The sequence below is a fragment of the Rhincodon typus genome, chromosome 7 (genome assembly GCF_021869965.1).
Source record: "Rhincodon typus isolate 14 chromosome 7, sRhiTyp1.1, whole genome shotgun sequence".
NCBI classification, from domain to species: Eukaryota; Metazoa; Chordata; class Chondrichthyes; order Orectolobiformes; family Rhincodontidae; genus Rhincodon; species Rhincodon typus.
In genome coordinates this window covers 33,058,496-33,073,325 of record NC_063338.1, presented here as the reverse complement: position 1 = coordinate 33,073,325, position 14,830 = coordinate 33,058,496, and the positions used below count along the sequence as shown (strand labels likewise).

At 38.9% G+C, this 14,830-nt stretch overlaps 1 protein-coding gene across 1 annotated transcript in view; it reads right to left on the bottom strand.

Annotated features, from left to right (window-relative positions):
- Window positions 1-14,830, bottom strand: part of slc40a1 (solute carrier family 40 member 1) — a 46,791-nt gene that overhangs the window by 28,186 nt on the left and 3,775 nt on the right. Inside the window, exon 3 of the mRNA XM_020527531.2 lies at window positions 11,252-11,411. Coding sequence (XP_020383120.1) covers window positions 11,252-11,411 — 160 coding nt within the window. The remainder of the gene's footprint in view (window positions 1-11,251; window positions 11,412-14,830) is intronic.

The following is a 14,830-nucleotide window of genomic DNA, read 5'->3' as shown; positions in this document are numbered from 1 at the left end:
TAGCATCACAAGACAGAAGTCAAGACAAAAGGACAATTTACACCTGACAATTTTCAAGTCCATACAAGTGCCTTCTGCACAGTCAGAAGCATTGGGTAAAGAGCTAAATAAACTAAAAAGATTGGGGAGCAATTGAAAAGGTTAAGACCAGTGAATGGGCCGCATCCATTGTGATATTTAAAAAGCAGATGGATCCTTTTAGATTTGTGAAGATTGTAACTAAACAGTAAATAAGCTGATTGAGAACAATACTTTACCGACTGCCTACCAATGAAGATTTATTTCCTACTTTAGCCCCTGGAAATGCCATCAGTGTATTATATTTTGTCAAACGTGTAATTATAATTAGAATTAACTGACAAGAGCAAAGAACTTTATACTATTCATTCAAAGGGTTATACCCCGTATGAAAGGTTCCTATTTGGGGTGTTTAGTCCTCCCACTGTGTTCCAGAACACATAATGGAGGATCGTGTGGAGAAGTCTGGAACATTTCCTTCATGTACTTTAACGACGTTGAAAAAGACGCTTGATCAATCATGTATAGTTATATTATGTTCCACAAATCCTTGTATCATAGGAAGTTCACCTAGTTAACTGAGAGCCTATATTTGTTTCAAAGAAGAGAGTACCATCCCTCGCAGTACATCTTTAGAAATGGACATTGATTTTGATTGTCTATCTGTATGATATTGAAATAACTCCACAGAGGCTGGTATCCTGTCACCAAGAAATCCTTTATTTACACATGGAGAGTCTTTGACACTGATCCAGCTCCCTCACAGCCAGGTCTCAGACTGAACAGAACGTCTGACACTCCTGTTCTTATCTATCAGCCAGGACTCCCTGATTGAACCAGATTAACAATCCCAATTAGGGAACTCATATTCTAAGAGATCCCCCTTGACTGACCTCATTACAGATATTGAATATAATTAGTCAGCAGATCATGCAGAAAAAAACATTCTTACAAGATTTCCTCTGAAGACTGATTAACTTCCAGCCATCGAGTTTCCTGTGAAATTGGTTATATACACAAGTGACATACCAGTGTCCGCTAGGTTGATAAGTGAATAAGAAATTCATCGTGTTCTGATCTCTGTAAAGTGCCTCATTATGTAATAAATGGTTGGCCTAAGAAATGTGATAATGAAAAATTGCAGAGGTTTTTCACACATAGGAATGAATTCAGTGTAGACCAAGGCTGTCTCCTAAGCAATTTAAAATATCAGCAACCCACCAAGGTTTTGAGAAAGATGTTAGGCAACTTCATCAAAAGCACACAAAGACAGCCCATTTGAAAGCAGGAGCAAAAATCTATTTTTTGGTATCCAAAGGCACATAGCGACACTGAAGAGTTGGGGAAACTTGTGAAGTATATCTCAAAATAAAAAATAATCCAAGCAATATTTGTTTCATTCCGAAGTCAAACGCAGAAAAACATGGCAAAGATATTGATTTCTTTGAAGTGGAAGACCATGACTACCTCCTCTTGGTTAATAGGAAGTGGACAAATGTTGAACCTTTGCTCAATAACACAAGTGCCAATATTATTGAGGCTTTGAGAAGTTGACTTGCAATTAATAGGTTATTGGAGATGCTGGTGTAAGATAACGGTCCATAGATTACATCAGAAGAGCTTGAAATATCTCTGAGTAAGAATGCAGTCAAATCCACTCAAATACCAACATATCACCCATCATCGAATGGATGTTCCAGAAAGAAGTGTGCAGATTATGAAGAGCTCGATTCACGAGGGAATCAGACAGTTCTGTTTTACTACAGAATAACACCACAGTCTACAACAAGGGGCTCACCTATTGTTTAAACATACTCCTAAGACAAGGCTTAGTTTTCTTGATATCAATAGCAAAGCAAGACAAAGTGAGTCATGATACACAAGCCATGAAATTTAGGAAGTTCAGTGCTGGTCAGAAGGTCATGGTGAAAAGTTACCAAAGTGTCAAGGAGAAGTATGCCATTAGAGTTGGTGTAAAGACACAAGGTGCATACACATATTAAGTGAAGACTGCAAATAGACTCAGTCTGTGTCATGTAAATTATTTGCTTGAAAGACGAAATCTAACAACAGGAGGTCTTGATACACCTTGTACAATTCAAATTCCTCCTCCAGCTCAAGGTAAAAGTCAGAATTGAAAGTGCAAGTCATAAAGAAACTGGAAGGTTTGCTGGTGTCATAGAATCTACCGGTTCAGCAAAATGAACCAGGATCTTTGATGAAGGCAAATCAATCAACGCCATAGCTCCTAAGATTAGGTGGAATTTATAGTCAAAGTCAAAATTCAGACTGATACTGTAAGGAATGTTGGGAGAGCACAGTCAAGCAACGTAATTGGAAGATGATACACAGATGGCAAGAAAATGAAGCCAGGTAGGTCAACTGAAAGTATGTAGGAAGGAGGAGGAAATTGTTCTTCTCAATATTTCTTGTTAAGAAATAATACTTTGATTAAAGACATGTGGTGTTAAAAAAATTATTATTAACATGTAAATTGCATTGGAAATATTGGTCATATATGTGTTTTAGTTGTGACTTCAATAAAATCAAATATATAATCCAACCTTTTAAATTTTCACATACTGTTATTATTGGTTTAGTCAAATTGCATCTTGGAACTTATATGCACATCATATTACATTTTAAATCATAAGTTGCTTTTTTGGCTGTGGAGAGGAATTGTGATATAAGGTGAATGTTCGCCTCCCTACTGTGTAATAGCGTGAAAGGTGGAAAAATATGAAGAGAATGAAAAAAATCAGTACCTCAACTCAAGAGAAAATGTTTTGTGGTTTTCTCCTTAAGCCTTGAATGGTGCCTTTCATAATTCACTTTTCAAGAAGAGACATACATGCATCTCATGCATCTACACAGTATTCATCTTTGGGTTCTTAGCTTTGGTAGCAGTCACTCACTTTATACTTACTGAGAAGCTGCCAGTCTCTATATGCTTCACATTGCTTTCTTACTACACAGGGTCATTAGTACTCAGTTACAGACTGGAATCTGTGGGTTACATTGCTTTTTAGTACAGTGGGAAGGGAGTGCTGGTTGTTTGAGAGGATGAGGTGGGTGTGAGCCATTGACTGAACACAATGGAAGCAATAGTGAGAGTTGTATCAGTGAGTCTTGGAGAAAGTGACAGTGTTAGAATGAATGGTGGCTCTTCGTGTGAGAAGTAACAGAGCCATGGTGGTGACATGTATTCATGGAGAGTGCAATAGGTCAGTGACCATCTTCCTGCACTGCTGGATGTTCCAGTTCACCTCAGTCAAAGCACTCAGCCAGGCTGCAATTTAGGTCCAGGCTAGTTGGTTATGGTGGTGTGGCCTTCTGTGGTGGTCCTCAGGAAAAAGGACTGCCTTTAGGTGCTTGCCCATAAAGTGAGGGGAGAACTTTCTTTCCTTCTGGGCTGTTTTGTGAATGCATAGGCTTGATCACCACAGTATGAGGGCCTCTTCCCATCTTGAGTTGTCTGAAGAGATGTGGAACTGGGTCTTAAAAATGATGCCAGTGGTGTAATTGCCTGAAGGTGTCAGCAGTGGGGCGGAGGTGCATTCCATCACTCAGGTCACATGGTTCCCGAAGAAAGGTGCTCAAGCGCCTGGTTGCATAAATAAGGAGGTGAAGAGCATAAGAAAAGTCATTTCCTTTAAAACCAGGCATTTCTTAGTGCAAATGCTCACAGTGTAAGGGGTTAAGCCTGACTGGGTCAACAAGCCTTCCCAAGTGAGGCAGACACACCGGCTCACACTAGCAATCCCAGAGAGGGCTGGAAGGTGGGGCTTAACTCAAAAAGGGGCTGAATTCAAAAAGTTCAGAAAAAGGTGTGTTTTCTAGAAGGGAACAATATGGAATGGAACTTACTGGGTATGACTGTTGGTTGCACTAGAAGGATCCTGGGGAATGAAAGGAGGAAACTGGAATGCAGAAGAAAGAGTCACAATGATAGCGGCAAGGGGAACAAGGAAGTGTGGGAGCTGCATGTTTAGTGTGGGAAATTCAATCAACTAATATGGTGTGTTGGGGAGGGAGAAACAGCAGATGAATTGAATAAAGGAAAGTGTAAGGGTAACACTGAGATTGGATCTGGACGGGACAGAGATCAAGGGAAGAGCAGGAATATCATGGGTGATAGTGAAAGGAATGGTAGTCACAGGAAAAAAATTAAAGAAATACGGATGAGGCATCAAGGAAAGAGAAGGCCTTCTACAGTGATTGGAGAAGTGTAGTACACTCAGAAAGCAAGGGTACAGAGTGAACCAATCAATTAAAAACTCACAATCACCATCTCTCTCCTTAATCATCTCACAAAGAATGGCCTTGCTGAGAATGCACTATACAAAGGAGAAGGTCCAGGATCTGTGTTCCCACATAAATTCTCCTAAATTGAGGGAATCAAAACAGATGCTGAAAAATATTATTGCACAAGCAATCAGTTAAAGCCTTAGCAATGCAAGAAAACACTCGCTGCAGGCTAGAGGCACATGCACTGTATGAACAGCTCACACCAAACGCCCAACCATGTTAGACGATGCATTTGGCTCTGAAGAGAAGGGCATTTAAGACTTACCTACAGTGGCGTTGGTGGTGATGGGGTTATTGTGTATGCAGTCATACAGGAACATTCACAGACCTGAGTGTGTGAAAGCTAATTTCATAGAATGCAGGCTTCCAAGATTGTCAGGCTGTATCGCAGAGGATAATGAAGGTCACCAGGACTCAGACTGCTACATGCATGGAAGGCAATGCCCCAAAATTAAGGCCCCAAGGAGTTTGCAAATGACAGAACAAGGAAGAGGAAACCCAGTCATGGGTCATGGATGTTGTGCCTCACCACATCGAGGTGGCTGCTGGGCTGGCTTTCACCCAATCCATGAACAGCTTAGTAAGGACCCATGGGGCAGCTTTAAATGGAAAACCAGCATCTCATTCCTGGTATTGCTTCACAGATCAGTACTTCCATTTGGATGCCTGACCAATTTAACCCAGCAGGTATACTGGCAATGCTGAGGTCAAGATGGGGGAGGAGAGAAAAAGGAACGTACAGCATCATCACAAAGTTCATCACAACCAAAGTTTTGTGGTCCAGGGACTGCAGCAGTGGGTGAACAGGCAATGCCTGAAGAGGAGAAATAGGGTCTTCAGCACCATCAGGCAGTGTACTGAGAGGGATAACACAAGGTGGTGACAGCAAATGAGTGAAAGCTAGGGCCACAGATGACTTTGCTTGTCTAGCGACACTGAGACCTACATCTGCCACCTCCTGTTGGCAGATCTGCAGCTGGGCTGTTTGGCAGGAAGTGCTCTGCCTGTGATTCTGACACTGAATATCCTCATTATCGGCTCTTTTCAAACCTCAGCTACAGACATGTTTAGCATCTCCCACTCAGCAGCCCGCAAGTGCAGTTGTGAGTTCACTGAAGCCCTCTACAGCATAACAGTACACTTTATCTAGTTCATCTCGGACCCTCAGAACCAAGGTGCCCAAACTATGTCAATACAGTGTGGAGCTGGAGGAACACAGCAGGTCAGGCAGCATCAGAGGAACAGGAAAGTCAACATGTCGGGTCGGAATCCTTCATCAGGACTGCAGTACCTCAACAATGACAACTTATGCATATATAGTGCCTTTAATGAAATAAAACATCCCAAGAAGCTTCACAGAAGCATTATAAACAAAGTGTGATAATGAACCACACATGGAAATATTAGATCAGATGACCATCAAAACTTATTCAAAGTGTTTTAAGAGTGCTTTAAGCAGGAAAGCAAGGTACAAAAGCAAAGAGATGTGGGTATGGAATTCCAGATTTTAAAGGCCAGGCAATTTTAAAACATTCATCAACAAATTGGGATGGCAGCATTTGTGGCAAGAAATCAGAGTTAATGTTTTGGGTCCAGTGACCCTTCCTCAGAACTCTCCACAGATGCTTCTGGACCTGCTGAGATTTTCCTGCACTTTCTGTTTTTGTTTCTACTTTCCAGCATCTGCAGTTCTTTCAGTTTTTAATAAATTGGGATGCTCCAGAAGTCAGAATTAGAGAAGGGCAGATAACTCGGGAGATTTAAGAAATTTACAGTGAAGGGGCCACAGAAAGATTTGAAAATAAAGATGAGATTTTTTTAAATGAAGCCGTTGCATGACAGGGAGGCAACGTGAGACAGTGAGTGCAGGGGCGATGTGTGAATGGGACTTGTTGCGAGTAAAGACACGGGCAATGGAATTTTGGATGCTTTACAGAAATAGTAGTGGGAACCTAGCCAGGAATGCATAAACCAAAACACGTCACCATTTTAAATATCGCAATATTTACTTTCAATATTAATCTTTTCATGAAAGAGGGACAAATAACAGTAAGTATTGATATGCAGACATAGAATATTCAAGGTATAACAAGATATAGAATATTTTTAAAAAGGTATACAAGATCCTTGGCTTTACAAGTAGAGGCATTAAACAGGAAGGGAATTAACTGATACAGAAAATTCAGAAAGCACAGCTTAGGCCCCCATTCTTTATGAAAGTTGTCAAGCCTTGCAGAGGTTGTTAAGTAGGTTTATTAGAATTACAGAAGGGACACAGGACTTCAATTGTGTAGGCAGACTAGGGAAGCTGTGGTTGTTCTCCTTCCAGCAGAGAAATTAAAGGGGAGATTTTAATGATAAGTTCAAAATCATGATGGGCTTGATAGAGTAAATGAGGAGAAATTGTTGTAATTGGCAGAGAATTGGTAGTCAGAGGACATAGTTTAAAGAAATTGACAAAGAAACCAGAGGCAATGTGAGAAAAGAAATACAACTGTACAGCTAGCTGTTTTGATCTAAAATATTGTGCCTTTATGAGTGGTGGAAAAGGTTTTAAAAGTATTGTTTAAAAGGAAATGGGATAAATACTTGAAGACGAGGGGTAAAAAAGCATGGAAATGGAACTAATTGGATACTTTTATCAAAAAACTGACACAAGTACAATTATTCAAGTGGAAACCTTCTCTGCAGTATTATTCAAATAGATGATTTTAAAATTGCTCATAGCATGGTACCTATACAGCAATGAGTGGATAACTAGTTAACCTGTTTTCGTGGAATTTGTTACAGTATGAATGTTGGCCAAGACACTAGAGGAAGGGTCACCAGACCTGAAACATTAATTCTGATGTTTTCTTCACAGGTGCTGCCAGACCTGCTGAGCTTTTCCAGCAACTTCTGTTTTTGTTGTTGTTGTTGACACTAGTGGAAGGCTCTACTCTCTTCAAAAAAAGTGTCAATAACCTTTTTACCCACCTAAACAAGCAGAGAAGCTATCCATTTAAAATCACATTCAAAACATGGCCCCATTGACACTGCAGCATTCTTCAGTAATGCACAGAAGTTTCAGCTGAGATTATATGCTTAGGTCCTGGAGTGGAACTTAAGCCTGTAAAATTTTGACCTAGAGGTGATTTGCTATTGCTGAGCCAGAATGCCACTATTCAGTGGAATGTTTGTTTATTAGAGAAAAAAAAAGTACAATTGACAAATTTTCTAGACATCTAGAAAATTATAACTCATTAAAAATGTGGCGGATTTTATCATCTTCCACCTCCCCCTCTAACTCCTGTGCCAGTTCTGTTTCTGTACACTCTCCTCAAACAAGTCTATGCCTCTTGTTATGCCAATTCTCTGCAGAATTGAATACACCATTAATATTCTGCCTGCTCTTTCAGGGTCAGGCTTTAGAGGACTCTTGCTACAGCTGAGACACTAGATCAGTGTTTGAGCTCACATAATGACTATCTGCTCTTATTCTTATGTCTTGAATATACTTTACCGTATGCAGTTTTGTAGCAGTTTGCACTGAGCATGTTTTGAAAGGATATTTCACTTCTAAGAAGCTATATAATCAACTTGTCTTCTTTCTGAAATTGTTGGGAGACCTGTTATTTCAAGAAATAGACAATGGGAACATTTTGTGTAAACTGCATTCATGCATTTAATTATTTGATAGTCATTACAGACATTTTAGCTATTTATTAAGGGACACAATTCTCTGTTCATACGCACCAGGGATTTTTTTTTGATGGTCAATCAGGTGGCCAAAGGAACGCAAATGGTAGCTTCCAGTACTTTAGGAATGTCACATCTTTTTAAAAACCCTTGTCAATCTCTCCCCCAACACACTAACTTTAAGGTCAAAATAAAGCATCAGTGCTCTGGCTAACTCATTAATCTTCCACAAGCTGATTGTTCAGATGATAAATGTAGCCATGTCTTTCTTAAATGAATACATGGCAAAAGTGTTTGAGCTTTATTAGGTCTTTTACCATCCTTGCCAATACCAAGTTAATGTTGTCCCTTGGATACATATTTGGCTCCAGGGAATTGTAATGTTTTTTCTTCACTAACTCTTTGCTTTTCTGCCAAAGTACTCTGCTACCAGTCAACATGATACTACGGTAGTAGGAAATTTTGCTCTTTTTCCTATGACCATTGACGATTAACCTTACTTTGTTATTCATCTTCTAACTTCAATAAATTCTTCATATGAATACTTGTCTTTCATACACACATTTTGCTGTTTGAGTCAACAACTCATCCTTTACAATGTGGTTGACTTTTGACTTAAAGATACATTTAGTGCTAGTACAAATAATGCAACATGGGCTGAAAGGCAAATTTGTATATTTTCTTTTAACTGATGTTTAGCAAATTCATAAGTAACAAGAATGCTGCATCTGTTAACATGACTAAATTTTTTAGGAGTTTGGGCAATGCAAATAAAAATGCACTGACTGCTTGTAAACACAAAATTACTGCACAATAATGCACATCCTGTGTAGGAATTAACTACAACACACAGAAAAGAATGAATTCCCGTGATGACTAAACTAGAGGTGCAAATACCAAACTGGAGAGATGAACAGAAAGTAGGATTGAATCATAGAAACACAAAGATGAAAAGAGAAAAGAAATGACTAAGTTGAGGAGGAAAAAACAAAATCTGAAATGAAGTTTAAAAAAATGAATTTATAAAATTGCAAAATAACATATTGGAATCTCAAAGGCCTCAAAGAACCATCAAAGAAGAGTGCACCAGAGATTGACACTCGGCAGCCTTGTGACACCAGGGTACAAAGAGTAGTGAAACACATTAACATGTTTAGTTTAAGCTTCCTGAAGCTTCTTGTCAGACATCCCTTGTATATGTCAACATTACTGCTTCCTCTACCACGTACTACTTGCCTGTTTTAGTGCTGGCTGAAAACAATAGGCCCTCCCCTTATTTTCCAACACTTCCTTTCAATGCTGTAGAACAAGTTATGAGTTATTGTGAGTAAAATATTCATATGACAGTTTTAATTCTTTTCTTGATGGATATGAATCTTCCTGTCAGAGATTCCCAGATTAATATGAAGGCTTTATAGAGATTCTATCAGAGTAAAGGAAACCAAATGCCATTATCAAGCATACCAGGCAATCTCTGTGCATAAAACATTAGTTTTTATATATAATTTAAACATTTAGAAAGCAAGCATTTAATATAAATGCATGCATGTATAATAGACAATCATTAAAAATCCAGTGAATTACACTTTGTAAAAAGATGTTAACAATGTATCCCTGGGATATGAGAATTTTGATAATCATGGAATAAACTGTATTGTAAGTATGAGGTCTTTTACTTTGGGTCTGAGAAAGAAAACTCAGAATATTTCCTTAATGGTGGCAGTCTAAGACAGTGATTTCCAACAGCAGGTTAAAAGCTAAAGATGCACCAAAGTGACCACTGGATTCTGAGCTGAAATGCAAAATTAGTCCATGTTTAACATAAGTCACATTTCTGTGAAGGAATTGAAGTGTGCACTGGAAACAGCCACTTTAGGCTCTATAAAAGTTTCCAACATTTATTAATAGCATTTGTCTTAACATCCTGAGCTATTCAAGCTTATAGGAGTCACCAGGAGATAGGGAGTGCTTGATCATGGGTATTTTGTCAGACGTCTCCCTTGATCTGCATCTGGTGTGGGAGAATGTAGCAGACGAGGCAGGGCAGCAGCAGATGCTGTAGGACATGGAATAGGGCAATGAGGGTGAGGTGGTGTCTTTTCTCCATACAGGTACAGAACGTCACTCGTCTCAAAGTCTCCTCCATTCTCCATGATCTATAGTGCAGAATTTGAGACCTCATATGCCATCTCCCTTGACCTCTCAGCAATCGATCAATTGTTGTATCCCAGCAGAGCAATCCAAGCATTCCATGTCAGTGGATACATGGAGCCCACATTTACTGAGAAAATTGTTTCCCAGGGTGAGTTTACGTTTCAGTAATTTGCAATTAGCACTGAAATTGTGTGCCTCATCCAAACTTTCAAACATGCTCACCTTATTTACACAGCACTCATTTAGCATCTGTTTGCAGCTTTTCACTGAAATAAACTCTTAGAATGTAGAAAGGAGCAAAAGATATTTGGCTGGTCATGGTTGCAAATGATTACAAAACTGAAATAACTTGTACAAAAGGTAAATAAAAAGATAAATAGAATGTTGGCATTTATCTCAAGCAGTTTAGAAAACAGAAGTGAAAACGTGATGTTTCAGTTATCCAGAACCTTGGTCAAATCTCGTCTGTACAAAGTGTTTTGTGTTGGGTGCCAAACCTCAGGACTGGCTCACCATAATGATCTTGGGGATTAAACAGTAAAATTATGAGGACACATTTCATAATCGAGGTCTTTAAAATAGTAATGATAAAAAGATAATTGTAAGTTTTAAATGATAAAAGACTCATTGAAGTAATTACAGAGACACATTTTCCTCTGGCTAAGCAATCTAAAACAGGAGGTACAATCTTTGATTTAAGCCATTTAGGAGTAAACTGAGGAAGTTATTTTTTACATGACGGGTAAAAATCTAGAATGCATTCCACTATTCATTCGAAGTTTTCAACACTTAAGTTGTTAGATTCTAGTTGGGTGAAGTAAGGACATAAGCAAAGATGGTTAAATGGAGTTGTGGTACCATTAAGACACATAATAATCAAACAACAGGGCAGGATCAATGGACTGAATAACCTATTTTGGTTTCAGTGGTCCCATAACAGAATTCTGCAGTGCTATTTAAAATTATCCACATTATTCTACACTTCGTTCAATCTCATATTATGCAATGCATAAAGAATTAGTTTTGTTTTGAAAAGCTAAATGGTTAGAAAGAGTATACTACAGTGGTAAAGGTGCAAAGCATTAGGTCATACCTTTAAGCCTGGGAGTTCTGTCCACCCAGTCGCCAATGATGGCTCCCAGCAATAAGACAGATCCTGCCACAACCAGTCCATAGACAGCAGTCAGAAGCAGACTGTTGCCATAAAGCTCCACCAAAAACACTGACACAGCAAAGTGCCACATCCTATCTCCCTGCAACAAAACACAATTCCATTTAGCACAAGCAAACATTACATTCAACAAATATTTACTCAAGGATGTCCCAAATAAAAGTCTTTTTAATTAAAATTACTTCTTAACATTTAAATTTGCTGAGGTATCAATTAGCATAGTGCATTCTCTGAGTAACCAGTTTGAAAATGGCCTGCAGTCAAAGTACACATTCAGAAAGTATACAATAAAACCAGTTCTGTTACTAACATCATAGGGAAGAAACAAAGGCAGGCTGTTGGCAGGTACAAATGGATTTAATCTTCCCTTCCCAAACTCAGCTTAGTTTGGAACTCAGGCCTTGTCAGGGATGAAACAGTGCAAATGTCTTCTAAAAATTTTCTATCTTCATTTTAATTTTGGGAGAATTGGAGAAGTAGCAAGGCATGTTTACTAAAAAAGACGTAATTTATCAGGTTTGTCTTGCAACCTCTAACATTCAATGAAAAAAAGCCTTTAGTCAGATTTCAAACAATGGCCTACCATGGTAAAAGCTCTGTCGTATAATTAATTACAATTGCCTTCAATACTAAACTTCCATCCAATTGGAAAAACAATGGAGTTTGAGTGGAGATCTAATTGAGGGCTATAGAATGATGATGGATATAGATACAGCGGATTGGAAGAAATCAATAACCGGTGGGCATAGTTTGGAAAGTAATTGGCAGGAGGATTAACGGTGAGTTGGGGAGAATTGTTATCACTCAGAAGATGGTTTAGGTCTGGATCCAATTGTCTGAAAAGGTAGTATAGGAAGAAACCCTCATTGCATTCAAAGAATGTTTGGATATGCTGTTGAACTGCAATAACCTAAAGTGTACTGACCAAGAGCTGGAAGTAGAGAGAAGTGAGAAAACTCTTTTTAGTTGACACAGTCTTGATGGGCTTAATGGCCTTCTTTGTTGCTGCAAATTTTCTGTTTCTAAATAACTTATACATTAGATAAATGTCTTTAGGTCAACCATGTTGGCCTTGATCACAGTCTACATGATGTCTACATGTAATTTTTCTGACATCAGGGAACATCCTTGCCAGATTTACTCAGTGCTGTAACTATCCATGCTTGATGTCTTGCATGCAAGCAGTTTCCAATGGGTGCTGAGACTGCTTTTCCTTAGATATCACACAATGAAATCAAAAAAGTGGAGAGTTGTGATACGATTGTGCCACAGATCCTAAGACTCATTGCGAGTGGTAATTCTCCAGATGTTTAAGGGGGACACCATCATTTGAGGCAAACATAAGGGTCTGACTCTCATTTCTACTGGATCATGTGGCAGCCATTCTCTTAACCTAATGCAGATCAGCAGTATATTCTCCCACAGTTGTGTTGTATAATCTATCAGCTAAGTGCCAGCTCAGCACAATAGACAAACAGGAACAGAAGTGAGCCATTTAGCCTCTTGAAATCTGATCCACTATTCAATGAGACTGGGGTTGATCTGTGACCTAACTCTACATATCCCCCTTTCCTCATATCTCTTAATGTACCTGATTAACATTAATCTATCAATCTTAGATTTAAAATGAACCATAAGCCTATCCCAATTGCCATTTGCTGAAAATACATTCAATATTAAACTCTGCATTGTATATAAAAGTGTTTCCTAATAACACTCCTAAAGAGGTCTGGCTCCAATTTTAGGATATGCACCCTAGACCTAGGCTTAACAACCAAAAACAAAAGTTTCCTCTATGTATCTTATAAGTTACCCATTATATCTTGAAAAAGTTGATCAAGTTACCTTTACATTCTAAATTCGAGAGAATACACCACTAATTTTCATTATTTCTTCTTGTAGTTTAACCCTTGGGAATCTAGGCACTATTCTGGAAAATCTACACTGTAGTCTCTCCAAGGCCTATTATATTTCCTAAGGTGTAACACCCAGAAATGCTTTTATACCCCAACTATAGTGGGAGCCAAGACAACTTTGAAGCATAAGGCTGTTGAGTTTGATACCTAATCAAGATTTACTGCAAAACTTTAGAGAAATATGCAGGAGTCATTGCATGGTTAGAAGTGTTTTACTGATAGCTTAAATCAAGAATTCATTTGATTGTTTAAGTAAATGGAAAATATCTCAAGATTATGGAACTCATTCCACAGCCAACCTTGCCATTAATCTCAGTGACATTTGTGGAACTGTGATACATACAAATTTTCTGCCATGTTTGCCAACAAAACAATAAAGATGACCTTCGAAAGCAACTAATTGACTGTGGAGCATCTTATATAATCTTCAGAACATGGAAGATGGAATACATAAATGAAATTCTTTCTTCTTCCATCAACACTGAATGAGATATATGGGGAATTAAAAGCAGCGATTGTTTCTGAATTAGTGCAATATAGGGTTGTTACAGTGCTTTTGCAGTGTTCTGAACGACAATGAATTGTCAACCAAGCTATTTCAGAAAGTTTCAAACAAATACAGTGCACTGTGGAACTGCCTCTCGTACATTCTCATTCTAATACTTCTTTTTAAATGGAGTGGATATCAGGTTAAAGTTATCAAACTCAATATGCCAATGTTGTTATCATTTGAATATATCTAATATCTTCTATATTCAAATACTAATTAGTTCCTGTAGCATGCCACCTCCAGATAAGCTGTGCCAAGAAGGTTTATTTCTTTAATTAAAATGATTTATGTAACATTTGGACTTTAACACAAGTCATAATGTAGTAATTATAGATATCAATCACAGGCAAAATATTCTGAGCCAGATTTTTCAGGAAGTGGCAATGACACACAGGTTGCCTATCTGCTCCTTGGTTTTTACGCAATGAAAGTACCCTGCATTTCTACAGGAGATTCTGATGAAGGTTCCTTCAGAAATGTGGAGCCGTACTTTCATTTTGACAGGTTCAAAAGTTAGGGGAAGGGCTGCAGAATGGCAAACCATGGCCTCTTTTTCACAGCAGGCACTTGCTGCACTCTGTAATTTAAAAGTCCAGCATCACAGCTGCTGTCAAAGGGTAAGTACCTGAATGGAGGCTAGGGTCATGGGAGAGGAAGGTGCTAGATGAGTCAGGGTTGGGATGGCAAGTAAGCAGGGATGCCAGGCATGTAGAGTGCCATGTTGGTACAGTGCCATGTTGGTACAGTGCCAATTGGTGGGGGGAGGGGTTAGGGTGACAGACAGTAGGATGACAGCATGGTACGTCATTTGGAGCATGGTGCTAGGGCTGATGTGGCAGGTAAGTAGGGTGCCAGATGTATAGTGTGCCAGGGAATAGGGTGCCAGGTGGTTAGTGTGCCAGGTAAGTAGAGTGCCAGACGTATAGTTTGCCAGGTAAGCAGGGTGCCAGATGTATAGTGTGCCAGCGAATAGGGTGCCAGACACATGATGGCAGACAACAAGGAAAGTGATGGAGTTTTAAATTGCTGGGTGGG